Below are 16,289 nucleotides of genomic sequence, written 5' to 3'. Positions count from 1 at the left end.
GAATTGGGTCGTCAGCTGCTTTCAATATAGCAATAATAGAGAGTTTACATCGTTATGCCATGACCCCAGGAGACTGGCAAAATTTAGTTAGGGCCACCTTAAATCCTGGCCAATACTTGGATTGATCCACAATGGGGGCTTCTGACTGCTTTTCCTTTTCCATTGCCTTTGAGTCATTCTGCTCAAGTTTTTCCCCGCTTAATGCTTTTACCTTTTCCCCTAAAATTGGCACAGGAGCAAATTCTACTTTTGCAGGTTATAATTTTACTTATCAGAGCCTGACCATGGCCTTTCATTCTAACCCATTTGATCTGTGGCTTCTTTGTGGGATAAATGGCAGTTGCACGGATTTAGCTCCCCTTGTCATGATTAATGATAACGCGTCTATTGCCGCTAATCTTTCTCGCGAGCTTTCTGCATATCTTACAGATAACTGGTCATCGAAATTTGACAATTTGACAAAATAGTTGCGGTTGGAGATCATCAAAACTAATACTACTCGAGTTGACCCGGTGATGGCCCGCACCTTGATGTCCTGGATCCAACAAGCAGCTCGTCATTTAAAAGAGTGGGCTGGACTGGGTGCTCTTGGTCTCTGTCTGGTCTTACTGTGTATCTTATGTCTCTACTGTCTTAGAAAACTAATCCGTCAGCGCGCTACAGATCAAGTGCTCATAGCTCAGGCATTTGCAGCCATGGAGTTGGGACAATCCCCTCAAATATGGCTTGCGGCGATGGGAAAGTCTTAATGACAGGATGCCAGCTAGGACTGCACTCGGGACCCCGGGAGGGTGCATCCCGAGGAGGGCATGCTCAACTGCATACGGGTTGCCACTGATTCTTGTCCCGTCCCTGGCAAAAGGTGGTGGGCCTAGAAGCCCCTTCCAAACATACAGGGGTTGAGTCCTCTGTCCTCTCCTGTCTGAAAAAACAAAAAAGGGGGAACTGTGACGGGCCCCGCCCATCAGCCAATAAGTCCGAGAGCTAAGATGGCGCTGAGCGGAAATCTTCCCCAGAGCACTTAGGTGGTAAACAGCTTTCAGGAAGTGACGACAAGAGCATGAGATACACGGGAACACCGCATGCCATAGGGCAACAGCCAATGGACTGGCTGTTGCCATGAGTTGTGCACGTGAATAGTCTGCTGATTGGCTGTTGGGCTCTATATAAGGGGAAGATTTCTGGGGGGAGGAAATCGACGGGAGAAGATCTACGGGTGAAGATGAAGAAGATTTACGGGAAGAAGATTTACGGGAACTGTACAAGAGCCTGGGGTAATAAAACTGCTTGAGGAAGATCGTGTAAGAGTCGTCACTGCGCACGACAGGTGTCTGCCCGTCCCCAACTCCTGCAGCTCCCTGCATCTGTGACTGCCCCCAGCCATGCAGTACACACGCCGAGCACCCCCATCCAGAGTCCTGAAATACGAAACGCTCCCAAATCCAAAGCCTCTGAAGGGCCGACATAGCAACACAACTGGAATTCCAGGACGGACCCGCGTGACAAGCTGCCGTTAAACGCCGGCGCATGACACACTTGCTGTAAAGTCCACTCCAAGCGACCTGTATAGATGTGTGTGAAACATACACTCTGTGTTTACACTCGGGTCCCGTCCCCAAGGTGCCTCGGTCATTTGTATGCCAAACAAACAAACAAACAAACAAACAAACACCATTTGAAATGGAAACGAAATTAGAACTATAGATATAGCAGTCATTAAAGAGATATCAGCGCCTTATGAGCTTTATGCCAAGAAAGTTTAAAACTAAGAAGAAATGGACACATTACCAGAAAAATACAAGTGGCAGAAACAGACTCGAGAAAAAATAGGAGACCTGAATAGCTTATAACCACCTTGTCTCTGAATTTATTTTTGTTGGTGTTTTTTTCAAATAAGCTTTGGCTCTGTGGGCCTCATTGTTCTGTTAGGTTTTTCTATTTCATGGGATTTTATCTTTATTATTTCTTTCTTTCTATTTTCTTTGGGTTCATTCTCCTACAAATCTTTTAGTATCTTAGTTTAGATATTATTAATTTTCTCCATTTCTCTTTTTCTAATGTAAACATTTAAAGCTATTAACTTTTCTTTTTAAATACTGCTTTGGCTGTATCAACCATGATTCAATGTATAAGATTTTCTGTGGATGGATTCTTAGTATATCGTGATATTTTCAACATGCTATGACTCATACTTTCATTAAGTATATTTTTTAAGTTTCTAATGCCAGATACTTAAGAACAGTAAGAATAACCAGCCATTGTTAAAGTCTTAGTTTGGTCAGAACCAGTCTTCACACTTGACATCAATGAGCTTCCTACAATAATTAATACAAAGCAAAACTATCATGTCCCCAGTACTATCTGTGTGAAATGTTTAAGCTACATACCCACGAGCACACAGCTCCCGAGCTGTAAAGCCGGTGCTCAAACCCAGGCCACCTGGCTAAGCAGCCTAACTGTTGTGGGAAACGGCCTTTTTCTTGGTAGTAGCAGTAGTTGTTGCTGTGATGATCTTATATTGGTTTTCCCGATTAATTCCACCAGAGAAGATGGCCAGTGTAGCAGAGATGCCTTGAAATTCCTTACTATCTACTCTGTGGTCTTGAGCATGGCCAGCTTTCCTGTATATAGTAAACTGATACGAACCCTTAACTGGGCAGAAGGTTTCCCATGTGATAACGGATGACGCTTATTGGTGATGCTACTCAGATACTCCTTATCCTTACTGACGTTTTCGTCTTTCTGGCGTATCAATTACTGTGCCAAAGTCTCTCGCTATTGACAGTCTGACAATTTTCCCTGTAATTCTGCCAATTTCAGTCTCATCAAATTTGTGTTATGAGACTGATTATGAGAATTGTCTTCATCGTGTTGTGAGAATTGTCTTAGTTTCCTGCTGAGTCAAACCCTTTATTCTTAGGTAGTGACTCTCTTTATCTCTAGCAGTGCCTTCGACTATATTTTGTCCAGTATTAATATGAAGACAAAGCTTCTCTTTGGCTGGTATTTATCATTTCTTAGTGTTATAGTCAGATATCAAATGTCCCCCAGAGAGCTCATTTATTAATATTCAGGACTGATATAGTGGAGTCATGAGAGTTGTGGTCCCACCAGGAGATAGAATGGGCTTTCCTGGGTGGTATTGTAGGCAGCTAGGGTGGGCCTTGGAGATTACACGTGGCTCCGCCTCCCCTGGCTCTGGCTCTTGTGTCCGGCCCCCAGGATGTGAGGCGCGCAGCCCATGTGGTCTTCCTGCCGCCCTGCCCTGAGATTCAGGGTGCTCAGCCTCGCATGATCTGAATCTGAACCCGTACAAAACTTCCTTTCCCCTAAATTACAAGGTCAGCCTTTTAGGTTATAGCTGCAAATAAGCTGAGCAGAATCTGTAGTAATTTTAAAAAACAGCCTTTAACTTTCAATCTTTTCTGTATTATTGTGTTTCGTTTGTATTGCTTATAAACGACATTTGTGTTTTAAAATTTAATTTGCCCCTGGATTTTTTTTTTTGCCCACTTAGTCTAAGCATATATTGTTACCGTTGATACATTTGAATTTATATTTTCCAACTTACTTTCTATGTGTTGTGTCATGTCTGCTGGTTTGGACTTCTGACTTTCAGATCTATTGTGGTTTTTTTTCTCCTCCCTTTTCTCAGATTTTTATATTCTAGTTTTCACTCAATTTATGTTTATTTTGTAGTCACCCTAGCAATTTTAACATGAATGTTTAACCTAAACATCAAAAGTTAGTTATCTCCCCACACACAAAGTAAGAGCTTGTATTGCTGTAACTAATTACCAGTTGGATACCCGATCACCTTCTGTTGAATTTCCACTGCTTCAGTACAATGGATTCTAATCCTCACACTTGTCATTCTACCTACGATTATGTGGAATCACTGCTTCATTTTAAATTACTTTCTTTTTTCTCCCTCTATACTACTGAAGATTAAACCCAAGGGCAGTTTGCCTCTGAGCTCGATCCCCAGCTCTATTTTTATTTATTCATTTTTAATTTGAAACAGGGTGTCACTAAGTTGCTGAGGGCCTCTCTGAATTGCAGAGGCTGTCCTCAAACCTGAGATCCTCCTGTCTCAGCCTCCCAAGTACTGGGATCACAGGCATGTGCCACCATGCCCGGCTTAGAACCAGCAATTCTTTTCAACTACTGACTTTAACCAGTTTCTTCATTCAGACCCCTTCTTGCATCTGTTTCATCGCTCTCCTTGTTTCTGGAGTACTTTCTTCACATCATCACTTCGCGTGGGTCTCTGGTTTTGTTTGTTGAACATGTCTTTGTTTCACGCACAATCTTCTATGGTTAAGTATTAAGAGTGTTCACGGTCGTCAGGCATTTCCTCTCAGTATTTTAAAGTTTCTACTCTTAGTCTTGATTCCTTTGTTATTGCTCAGAAAGAAGCTGTTTATCTACTGGTGACTTTTTGTGGTGGCCTTTCTTTCCTGCTTTTTATAAGAATTGTGTTTTAACGTTTCATGGAATTGTGTGTGAGTGTCAACTTGTTTTTATTTTTTGAACTTGCTGAATACGTAACACTGAGTTTGTGTCACTCAAAATCTTGAAAATGCCAGGCGCTTCCATTCTCAACGTTTCTTCTTCACATTCTTTCTTTTTTTTTTTGGTGGTACTGGGGTTCCTGGAAGCCCTTCTACCTCCGGGCTCCACTCCCAGACCTATTTTTACATTTTTATTTGGAAACAGGGTCTCCTAAGCCAGCGCGCACGGCTGGCTTGGAACCTGCGCGCTCCTCCTGTCTCCGCCTCCCGAGCGCGGGGATGACAAGCGTGCCCACCGCGCCCGGCTCTTCTTCACATTCTTTGTGATCCTCTGGGCACCTCGGGCTGTGGCAGGCTCCGCGCCTCTGTGGCTTTCAGCCTTCGGTTGTCACCTCTTTGGATCACGCCCATGTTCTGTTCTGTGCTCAGATCACAGGGGCTTTAATTTAGCAGCTGTTTCAGCCCACAGAGTGTCCACATGCAACCTACCAGGTAGGTGCCCGGAGACCACAGCCCAGGCCCACTGTAAGCTGGCTCTTCTGGGGGCTTCAAGTGCCTTGTGGGAAGTATGGGTTCAGGCCCCAGAGCTCACAAAGGCCCCTGTGGTTGGGAATTCTAAAGAGAGCTGCCCCGCTCCTGCCTGGCCAGAGCTGAGGCTAACGTGTCTCCTCCTTGTTATCTTGGCTCGGTTACGGTGCTTCCTTATTTCACCTGAGCAAACATCACTTTTCAGGGGACTAGGTTTATAGAGAGGTCTTTCTATAACCTCTTACCTCGTCTCAACGTCCAACACCGAGCCTCTTTGGAGCCATGCCCACCTCTGTGTTCAGTATCAGAGTATTTCTCTCTGTCGGAAAATCTATTCTTTTTTTAAAAGAAATAATTCTCAAGCATATTTTTCATGATTTTTTCCAGAGAGATTTTAAGAGAGTGTCTGTGCTGCCATATTGCCAGAGACAGACAGCCTGAGTGAACCTGCTTCCCCTCCCCACAACCACTGCTGCTCCCGTCAAGTCACCGGGTGTTGTGGTCAGCATTCCCACAGCTGTGACCCAAAGACCTGACCACACACTTGGAGGAGGGGAGCGCTACTCACTCACAGGTTTTCTTGGAGATTCTGGGATCTGTTCATATGAGGCCAGGGTCTGGAACTCAGGGCAGGGCTGGGAAGCAGAGAGAGAACTCAGGGCGGAAGCAAGACAGCAGACAAGCAAGCGGATTCCAAGGCACAGCACCGTCCCTCAGGCCACACCCCCAGGCATCCCTTCATAGCAACCAAGCCCCACTTTCAATGTAAGAGATAAAGGGAATTTTTTATAATGTGCTTTTATTGGCCCATTATAGGATTACATCGTAATATAAATCGTATGTTGACGGTAACATTTGTGCACACAGCACTTGATGCTCCCACCTCCTCACTTCCTCTCCTCCCAATACAGAGTGCCTAGACTGATGAGGGCAAATTCACTTATGAAGGAACATTTGAATCCAAACCATTATACTCCACCGCTGGCTCCCTAGCCACCTGACAGTGCAAAATGCATTTAGTCAATCTCTGAGTTCCACAGTCTTAACAGATCCAGCATCACTCAAGTCCAGAGTCTCCTCTGAGAGTCTAGGTAAGCTCTAGACTACTAGCTCCTATAAAAACAAAAGGCAAGTAACATATATCCAGTTTACAATGTAACAGAGTAAATATTTGCATTTCAAAACAGAAGAATAGGGCCATAGAAAGAATGAATGGGACCAAAACTGAAATCCAGCAGGGCAAGAATTTGATCCTGTAGCTCCATATCTGGGGCTCATGGTGGTGAGGTATGATCTCCAAGGGCCTTGGCAGCCCCGTCCCCGTGGCCTGGCGGATTGCATGGGCAGCATCTGGGGCACATGGTGGTGAGGTATGATCTCCAAGGGCCTTGGCAGCCCCGTCCCCGTGGCCTGGCGGATTGCATGGGCAGCATCTGGGGCACATGGTGGTGAGGTATGATCTCCAAGGGCCTTGGCAGCCCCGTCCCCGTGGCCTGGCGGATTGCATGGGCAGCATCTGGGGCACATGGTGGTGAGGTATGATCTCCAAGGGCCTTGGCAGCCCCGTCCCCGTGGCCTGGCGGATTGCATGGGCAGCATCTGGGGCTCATGGTGGTGAGGTATGATCTCCAAGGGCCTTGGCAGCCCCGTCCCCGTGGCCTGGCGGATTGCATGGGCAGCATCTGGGGCTCATGGTGGTGAGGTATGATCTCCAAGGGCCTTGGCAGCCCCGTCCCCGTGGCCTGGCGGATTGCATGGGCAGCATCTGGGGCTCATGGTGGTGAGGTATGATCTCCAAGGGCCTTGGCAGCCCCGTCCCCGTGGCCTGGCGGATTGCATGGGCAGCATCTGGGGCTCATGGTGGTGAGGTATGATCTCCAAGGGCCTTGGCAGCCCCGTCCCCGTGGCCTGGCGGATTGCATGGGCAGCACACTGGCTCTTCCAGCCTGGCTCCATGGCTTGCAGCTTTTCTTCCCATTTGTTCTGTTTCTGGCATTTCTAATGCAGGAATTTTTCTTGAACCTTGGTTTCATGCTCACATCTTTACAAATTGCCACATTTAGGGCTGCTTGCAGGGATTTCAACCCTCCTACACATTGCCTGGCTTCCCAGGTCTCCCACTGAAATCTGGGAGGAAAACTCCATGATCCCTTTTGCCATCCAGCAAAGCCAGCATCGTGTGAACATCCTCGTCGGCTGCCACCAGCCAAGGGAGTCACGCCCTTGCCAATCAGAGGATCTGGCCGCCATCGCGGGCAGCGCTGGACCTGCCTCCGTCGGGGCCTGAGGGAGGGGTCTGCCTTTATTCAAGATGCTGCCCTTGTGTCCATGGATACAAACCGCCTTGACCTCATCATTTCTTATTTTGTGCAATCTTTTTTTTTCTTTCTGTGGTACTGGGGATGGAACCCAGGGGCATTCTACCTCTGAGCTACACCCCCAGCCCTATTTTTATTCTTTATTTTGAAACAGGGTCTCAATGAGTTGCAAAGGGCCTCACTAAGTAGCTGAGGCTGGCTGAACCACAATCCTCCAGTCTCAGCCTCCCGAGTTGCTGAATTTACAAGCCTGCACCACCACACCTGGCGTTTATACAAATCTTTAACTGCCCTGACTGCATTCCTTTCCCTGTTTCTAGTCAGCATTTGACTTCCCTTCAGCCATCTTACTTTTTTTTACAGTACCATCTCTCTGGGCCCCAGCTTTACCCATGCCTTTCGCCAAACTGCAAATCTATAAAGTTTCTTTGCTTTGCTTTCTGCTTCTGAAATTTACTGTACAATTGGCTGAATGCAGACTTCAATATCCATAGGGCAGTTGATATTTTGCCATTTTGAGATTTCTTCCACCAGTTTAATCAGTCCAAATTCCGCCTCACACAGGACACAGGAGACATGCTGGTAACTTCTTTGCCAGAATGTAACGTGTGACTTCTACTCCATTTTCCTGTGGAGTCCTCTTTGCTCTCTCACATTTCTTTAGCACAGTCTCTACTTTCCACCTTTCTAGCCACATTCTGGCCCTTCCCATTTCCTCTCACAAAGCGATTCCAAAGAGTCACAAAGATATAGCAAAGACTCCACTTAGTACAATTTCTGTCTTGGTTAACATTCTTGCTGCTGAAATCCAAAAGACCTGACCACACAACTTAGAGGAAAGAAGAGTTATTTGCTCATGGTTTTGTTTTGTTTTGTTTTGTTTTTAGATTCTGCACTCAGCTCATGTGAGACCAGGGTCTGGAGCTCAGGGCAGGAGGAGGCAAGAGAGAGGGAGGGAGCACGGCTCTGCTCTCACATCATGGAGGTCAGATCACATCATGGAGGTCAGAGCAGAGAGGGAGGGAGCACGGCTCTGCTCTCACATCATGGAGGTCAGATCACATCATGGAGGTCAGAGCAGAGAGGGAGAGAGCACAGCTCTGCTCTCACATCATGGAGGCCGGAAGCGAGAGAGCGGGGGAGCAAGGGGATTCAGAGACACAACACAAATCCCAAGGCCATGTGCCCAGAAACCCCATCTTAGCAACCAAACCCTCCTTCCAAGGTTGCTGCCTTATGTCTGTGAGGGGCTGGGACATTCTAAACCCAAACCTTCACACCAAGGATTCCTGGTGGCTCGGTTCAAAGGACCTGCATGGCCCTTACCTGCCTGAGCTCTCAGGAGCATGCCAGCAGATCGCCCTCGGGAGGGAGGCGTCTTCTCCCCAGCTTGGCTCTAGTCTCCTCTGTGGGTCTCCTTCCATCTGACCTCCTGAGGCTGGCATATTCCAGAAATGGGCCTGGGTTCTCTCCTCTGGTGAGTCTGCCCTGTCCGCGGGTTTTAGCACTACCTATGATGAAGGCCCCGGACAGTTTCTGGCATCTCCAGATTCTTCTGCCTAATGCTCATTTCCACCAGTCCACTAGGACGTCCCCCCATTTTCACATTTAACCTTACGTATATGAAGTCTGTGTGTGTGTGTGTGTGTTACTGTTACTTGAACCCAGGGTCAGTCTACCTTTTAGCTATACTCCCCCAGCCCTATTTTATTTTTTGAAACAGGTCTCACTAAGTTGACAAGGGCCCAAGTTGCCGAGGCTGGGATCCTACTTCCTCCCAAACACTAGGATTACAGGTGTGCACCACCACATCTAGCTGACATATACAAACATTAATTCTTTTTTCTTATTATTTTTTTGGCACTGGAGGTTGAATCCTGGGGCATTCTACTTCCAAGCTACACTCCCAGCCCGTGTCATTTTTTATTTTGAAACAGAGACTTGCTAAATTTCTGAGGTTGGCCTCCAACCTACAATCCTCCGGTCTCAGACTCTCAAGTACCAGGATTACAGCTGGCTTGAAGATCTTTTCCCACAGACACCCTCCTCGGGAGTCCCTAGCTCGGTCAGTGGCGTGCTGTCCACCACATTCGCCCCTGCATTGCCTTCTCCCCCTTTATGCCCTTTGCCCTCTGCCTCTGCTCCCCCCGGGCCCTCTCACCCTCCAGCGGGTCTAATCCCCCCCCCCCTCTTGTTTCCTAAGGTCTCTGCTCCATTCAGCAGCTAGAATGATCCTCTAACGCCGGTCATCTCACTCCAGCGCTTGCTCCTGACTTTCCACTTCACTTGCACAACATAAAAGAAGTCTCCAAGGTGGCTCTGGGGTCCCGAGCGACGCTCTCTGCGCCCCATCCTCACCCCGGGGCCTCCCTCCTCCCTCCCTCCTCCCTCATCCCTCCCTCCTCCTCCTCCCTCCTCATCCCTCCTCCCTCCTCCTCCCTCCTCCCTCCTCCCTCCTCCGTCCTGGCTTCAGCCCAGCCGCCTCTCCAGCACCTCAACATTCTGCACCCTTCTCCCCTACCCTCAGCAATACCGCTCCTCCCTAGCTTGGCCCAATTTCCCCTTAGGTTTCCCAATGGCACAGGTCTCTGAAACCCCAGCCGTCCAAATAGGGGGAGGCTTCCTTGCTATCTTTCCCTCACAGAGTGTCTGCTTTTCCTTTCTGGAACTGTCCAGAGTTTTAGTGACCCGGTTAATTTGTTGGGCCAATACTTGTCTCTCGCACAAGCACAGGACAGTCTACAGTTCAGCCGGGGAGCCTGGAGCCTGTGACACAGAAGCCTGGGTGTCACCCCAGAGCTGGGGGCAGGGCCACCGGCACTCCTGCTGATGCTGAACCTGGATTCCACCTGGCCCTGGGCGGCCTAGGGCGGCTGCAGGCCTCAGGTCTCCTACCTCTCTCTCAGCAGGTTCTCCCCCCCCCCCCGGGAGGGAGGTGCAGAGGCAGAGCTAACTGTGCATAGACACTGGCCCTTTGGTTTGGGGGTCAGTCTCTACGTTTTTAACTGGCCCTCCCCTAACAAATAAGATTGATCTCATCTGTTTCTCCTCTTCACATTAACAGAATCTACCCTCGATTTGTTTAAAAGGGGGGCCGAAAGCCTGTTTCTAATTTGTTCAGATCCATTTATTGAAAGCAATGATCCAGTAAGAAATTTAGGGACGTTAAAAACAGCAGGAAAATATTAAACTTTCAGCGTACAAAGCTCACATCGTAAAATCTGTGTTGTGGGGCCCTCTCTGAAATGGGGCGCGGCCCCAGTGACATCCGCAATCACTCACTATGAGGCTGGATGCCGCCCAGAAGGTGGGGAGGAGAGGAAGCGTCTGCCCAGCGCACTCCTTCTGCAGAAACTAGAGGTCAGGGCCGCGCCGCCCCTGAGGATTCTGTTGGCTTTTGGAACATGGGTTTCGAGTTCCCTCTGTCTAGTCCGCGTTCCCCCGCCCCCTTCTTGTTTTATTAAGAGTAAAGTAAGCTAATGGAAAATATTACTCACTTTTTTGGGGGGGGATGGAACTTCTTCACTCCCTGACTTTCCTCTTCTTTCCCATCGTCCCCTACCAATCCCTGCGAGAATCAATACGGAAGGCCCCGGGCAGGAGCCCTGGGGAGAGACGGAACTCCGTAAGGAGGACCCAGGCGCTGTGAGGAAAGGTCTCCACGTCCGGGAAGCAGGTAGCACAGGCCCACTTCTGGTGGTGAAGACGGGAGACCGGCACTGACACTGGACGCTTAGCCCGCCAGGCTCCCAGACTCAGTGACATCGGCATTTTGGTTTAAGCAACAGAAAACTATGTTCTCACAACTCCAAAGGCCCGAGGTCTGAGATTAAACAGCACCGTGTGTGTGTGTGTGTGTGTGTGTGTGTGTGTGTGTGTGTGTGTGTGTGTAACAGAAAGACAGGAAGAACATGGATTGAAGCCATGATTGCTTCTCTAGAATGTTTCAGATGCTTCTAGAAAATATCCTGGAGAGAGTCTGTCTGTCGGCATTCTGGGGCAGCCGGGAAGCAGGCTCTCACCGAGGACAGCGGGCTCTGGAAGGAGGTGCCCAGGGGAGACGCGTGGCAGCGGCCTATCCTGCCTCCTCCCGTGCAGGGCCGCCGCCGCCCCGGCGCTGATGGGTCTCTACGAGAGTCAGATGAACGGGGGTCCAGGTACCTCTTCCTGAGACCGGCCTGCCCCGGCCTCTGGGCCAACGAGACGCCTGTCCCCGCCCAATCCCACGTTGAAATTCAATCCCGAGGGGCCTTTGAAGAGGTGGGAGCTTCATCTGTAGCACTTGCAGGTGGGGTCTCCGAGGCCGTGTGGGTGGGGTGCGGGGCGGTCTCAGACCAGGAGGAGCCCTGAGGTGCTCGCTGTGTTTCCCCACGCGACACCCTGAGCCGCCTCGGCACTCTGCGGGTCCCCATCAGCAAGAGGGAGGGAGCTCAGCAGACGTGGCCGCCCAGGCCCAAGCTCCTCAGCCTCCAGAGCCGAGGGCCGAGGAACCTTTTCCCCTTATAAACTTGCCAGTCCCCAGGGTTCAGTAACAGCAGCAGAAAGCAGATTAAGATACTCCAGAATAAAGGGCAGGTGGGTCTCTCAGGCAGCAGGGGCCCCATGGGCAGAGCTGGGCACACCTCAGTGCTTGCTGGGGGCGGGGAGGGAGATGCCAGAGGGCCTCACCGCGGGCGCAGCTCCGGCCCTTTCTCCTCGGAGCCTGGACACAGCGCTGAACTCCTGTTTGCTCCTCCTCCTCCCCTTCCTCCCACCCTCCCCTGAGAAGGCTGACTGCCGACTGTGGCCGGGCCCAGGAAAGACCCACCCCAAATCTGGTGCTGCGCCGCTGGCTTGCAAGGACCTGCAAACCTGGCGTGTTCCCCGCCACTCTATGGCTCCCTTCTACCAAACCTGCTCTGTTCATGTTCTGGCCTTTTCCTTCCTTGTCCCTCAATCCTGCCCCCCAACCTCGTGACCAGCTTATCTCTGAAGCCCTTTTCTCAAAGTCATTCTTTCCCAGAAACCATTTCTCTCTCACCACGAGGTAGCAGATGACTCTTTAATCTCGTTTAATTTGTTTTTCTTTTCTTTTTTCTTTTTTTATAGTGCTTATGTGTTGGTTTTAGTAATTAATAAAAAGCCCAAAGTTCCTTTTTAATTAAAAAAAGACACACACACACACACACACACACACACACACACACTATTCAAAATCATTTGTTCCCCCTAAAGAATTTAGGGCCCCTAATTTATCATTCAAGTCCTCGAGAAGATGCCTGTAAATACCCACTCAGTAACTTCTCGAAATGTGTGCACACGTTCACCCAGACCACGGAGGCCAGGACCTTCTGGACCCAGTTAGTGTGTAAGCGCCTCCCACGGGCCAAGAATTCGGATCAGCGCGGCCAGGGAGACGAGGCAGTGACACGGCACCCCCCGCCCCATTTTCAGTTACCCACAAGCTCTGTCAGGGCTGCCGGCCGTCACCTCGCGCTGAAGGCCATGGGGGGGGGTCGTCACAGTTTCGCCTGACTTTCCAGCTAGAGGAGGACTTCAAAGTGGAGGCCCACCTCCTAGGAGAGAAATGCGTTTATCCACTTGAAGACCTAATTGCTGGGTTTGGTTCTCAGCGTCCCCCAAAGCCCATGTGTGGAGAGCATGTCCCTAGGGCAGAGGTGGGCCTGAGGACTGGATCTGTCCTCACCCACTCCTCCATCTCTGCTTCTGGCCGTCATGAGTTGAGCGGCTTTTGTCCCCATGCCTGCCGCCATGATGCCTGGCCTTGGAGCCGGCCCGCCATGGACCGAGCCTCTGAAACCGTGAGCGCAGATGAACTTCCCCCTCTAAGCCGCCCTTGCCAGTGTCTTGGTCACAGCCATGAAAAGCTGACCAAAGCATTAATGGGAGGTAAAATCTCTTCATGGTCACGGGGCTCCATGCCTGCTCTTGGGGACGCTGCTGGTATCTCTGAGCTGGTTCTGAGTAGATAATTTCTTCCTTCATTTTCAGTCCCTGTGTGCCTGGTCCCAGGGCAGTGCAGAGAACCTCAACGGACCTCTCAAGCGCTGGGGGAGACCAGAGCAAAATGCTCAGAAAAAAGAACTGATTTCTTCAACACTATTATTCTGAGTGTCAGCAGCAGTGCTCCTTAGGGGTAACTGCTGCTTCTGAACACCTAGATGGTAGACTTGTGTTCATCCTTTTCTGTGCCAGAATTTGAGAGATCATTCTAGAACATTCTAGAAGAGTCTCCTGACCTTTGCTCTCTTCATCTGTAATGAGGTGTGGGTTTCATCTCACAGGGCTGCGTGAGGGTGGAAAGGACAGTGTTTGTGTAAAGCCATCTGTGCGGTGTCTGGCCTGGAGAGAGCACTGATGGGTGGACGATGGGATGGGCCAGCTCTGGCCTTGGGTGGGGGACACGCGGTGTGGACACATCGAGTCAGACCCGATTTTACCAGTTATGGAGGAGAGGTAGGGAAGGGAGAACTTCTCCAGGTTGGAAATGGTACTGATGGGTGGAAGAAGTCTGTCTCACCACGCCTGGGATCCTGACAGGCTTGTGGAGACGTCTTAGCCACCTCTCACCTTGACGGTGGCACTGTTTAGCCCCGACGCTGAGGCCAGGTGCTCAAGAGGGAGGAGCGGGCGGGCGGCCCCGCTTGCAGGAGCCCAGCTCCATCGATGCCTGTGTCTAAGTCAGGCATCACGCCCCCAGGCACTCAGGACCCCTGGGTGTGAACCACCCTCCTGTGCCCCCACGTGCCAGGTGCCTGAAAATCCTGCTCAACAGGTTGGAAGCTTTCCAGTCCTGCTCAGAGTCATCCTATACACTCGCAAGGCTTCTGGGAGTCTCAGCACAGTCCCTTCTGCTGTGCCCGGCGGGCTAGCCTGGTCCGTGGAGGCCGAGCTGGACGGCGGGCAGAATTCTGGAGCCTTCCTGGGGGCACAGTGAGCAGGAGAGTGAGGAGGCCTGGAAGGGAAACGCCAGGGCCAGGGATGCGCCATGCATCCTGCACGTCTTCCTGGGCCTTTAGTTTATGGGAGGAAAAGTCAACACATTGGAAATGAGCAGTGGTCTACTGCCCTGTGGACTTCAGGAAGTAAAAAACTTAAATAAATAAAATGAAGAAGAAAGGCAACTGGCCTGGATGTGAGTTTATGGGGCAAAGTCGGTAATGATGCCAAGATGCAGAGGGGCAATGGAAGGACTTTTATGTGGCCTCCCAGGAGGCTTTGCAGGTCTCTTTGCCAATTTTTAGAAGGGTTGTATTGGAGCCAGGCATGGCGGCGCATGACTGTAATACCAGTACTTGGAAGACTGAGACTGGAGGATGGCAGGTTCGAGGCTTGCCAACTTAGTGAGATTCTCAGCAACCTAGTGAGACTGTTTAAAAATAAATAAATGAGTGGGATGTGGTGGCGCACGCTTGTAATCCCAGCATTTGGGAGTCTGAGACAGGAGGATCGCAGTTTGAGGACAGCCTCAGCTACTTAGTGAAGCCCTTTGCAACTCAGACTCTTTTTCAAAATAAAGAATAAAAAATAGCGCTGGATATGTAGCTTGGAGGTAGAATGCCCGAGTTTCACCCCCAGTAACACCAAAAAAAAAAAAAAGAAGAAGAAGAGAAAGAAAGGAAGAAAGGAAGGAAGGAAGAAAGAAAGAAAAGAAAAATAAACAAATGAAAAAATAAAAATGACCTGGGGGTATAAGATGGAGGTAAAATGACTGTGCGCTGGATCCCCAGTGACACACACACGCGCACACACACACGCGCACACACACACACACACACACACACACACACACACGGGTTGTGTTGGGCCGCCGGGGCGGGGAAGGCCGACATGGCTGTCTTGCGCGTGGTGGGGGATACCGCTAACCCTTGTCATATATTGGAGCGCAGAAGACTTAGAAGAGGGACGGGGAGACCAGGGTAGCTTGTTGAAACCTTTTGAAAAAATAGGACATGCCTGTTTTTGGATGTTATTGTTACAAATGAAGGGAACACCCCAAACAGCGTTTGTAAACGCAAGGCCGCAGTGGTAGGTCAGAGCCGCGCTGCGCTCGTTCTGACGGCGGGAAATATGGCTGTTGGGTTCTTTCCTAATTTCTATATTTCTAAGAAATTTCTAAGAAATTTTTAGTTTTATAGAATTCTAGTTCTGTATAATGATTGGATCTCAAATATTTTTTCTTCCTTTCTTCTGCAATAGGGTTACATGATGGAAAACCGGATCTCGGACCTCAAGTGTGACACGGATGTGTTTGTCACTTTTGAAGGTGACAATGTTGTCATGCTTCAGGTAAGATTCCGGAAATGTTTACTCATTTGAAATAGCAGGATTTTTATGGTCAAGAGTTGTCAAAAGATCTGTAGTATTTCATGGGTTTTATTCTTAGCTGATATCTTTATTTAATTGGCAGGTTTTTCCTATTAGATACTTGATCTCTGCAGTAGCTGAACAGGAGATTAAATTATTTCTTTCTTAGGTTGTCTTTAATGTTGAATTGTATATTTTTGTTTCAGAAGACTACTTATATATATTGAGGCAGTTTTTTCTACTAGGAAGGCTATTGAAAAAGAGTATGTAAGCCAGGTGTGGGGGTAGGTACCTGTAATTCCAGTAGTTGGGAGGCTGACACAGGGACCTGGCAGGTTCGAGGCCAGCCTCAGCAACTTAGTCAGACCCTCAGCAGCTTGGCAAGACCCTGTTTCATAAGTAAAATGGGTCCCAAGTTATGGTCAAAAGTAAAATGCCCCTGAGCTCAATACCAGTTTTTTTTTTTTTTAAAGCCAATCTGCAAAAGCAGAGTGACTTAACTTTCCTAGTGATCAAAGAAAGGCATGATGGGACAAACTGCAATACTGCCTTCTCTATCAACTGGCTCATATTTGAAAGCAGACTGAGGTCCTCTGTTGGTGAGGGTCTCGGGAGCCCTCCT

General features: G+C 49.4%; 1 protein-coding gene across 1 annotated transcript in view; it reads left to right on the top strand.

Annotated features, from left to right (window-relative positions):
- The window catches only part of ACOXL (acyl-CoA oxidase like), a gene marked incomplete at both ends in the record, with an annotated part of 233,611 nt that overhangs the window by 143,377 nt on the left and 73,945 nt on the right, over window positions 1–16,289 (top strand). The window contains one exon of the mRNA XM_080711449.1: window positions 15,560–15,649. Coding sequence (XP_080567575.1) covers window positions 15,560–15,649 — 90 coding nt within the window. The remainder of the gene's footprint in view (window positions 1–15,559; window positions 15,650–16,289) is intronic.

The sequence above is a fragment of the Muscardinus avellanarius genome (genome assembly GCF_963383645.1).
Source record: "Muscardinus avellanarius genome assembly, chromosome: 15".
NCBI lineage: Eukaryota > Metazoa > Chordata > Mammalia > Rodentia > Gliridae > Muscardinus > Muscardinus avellanarius.
This window is presented reverse-complemented; position numbering and strand designations above follow the sequence as displayed.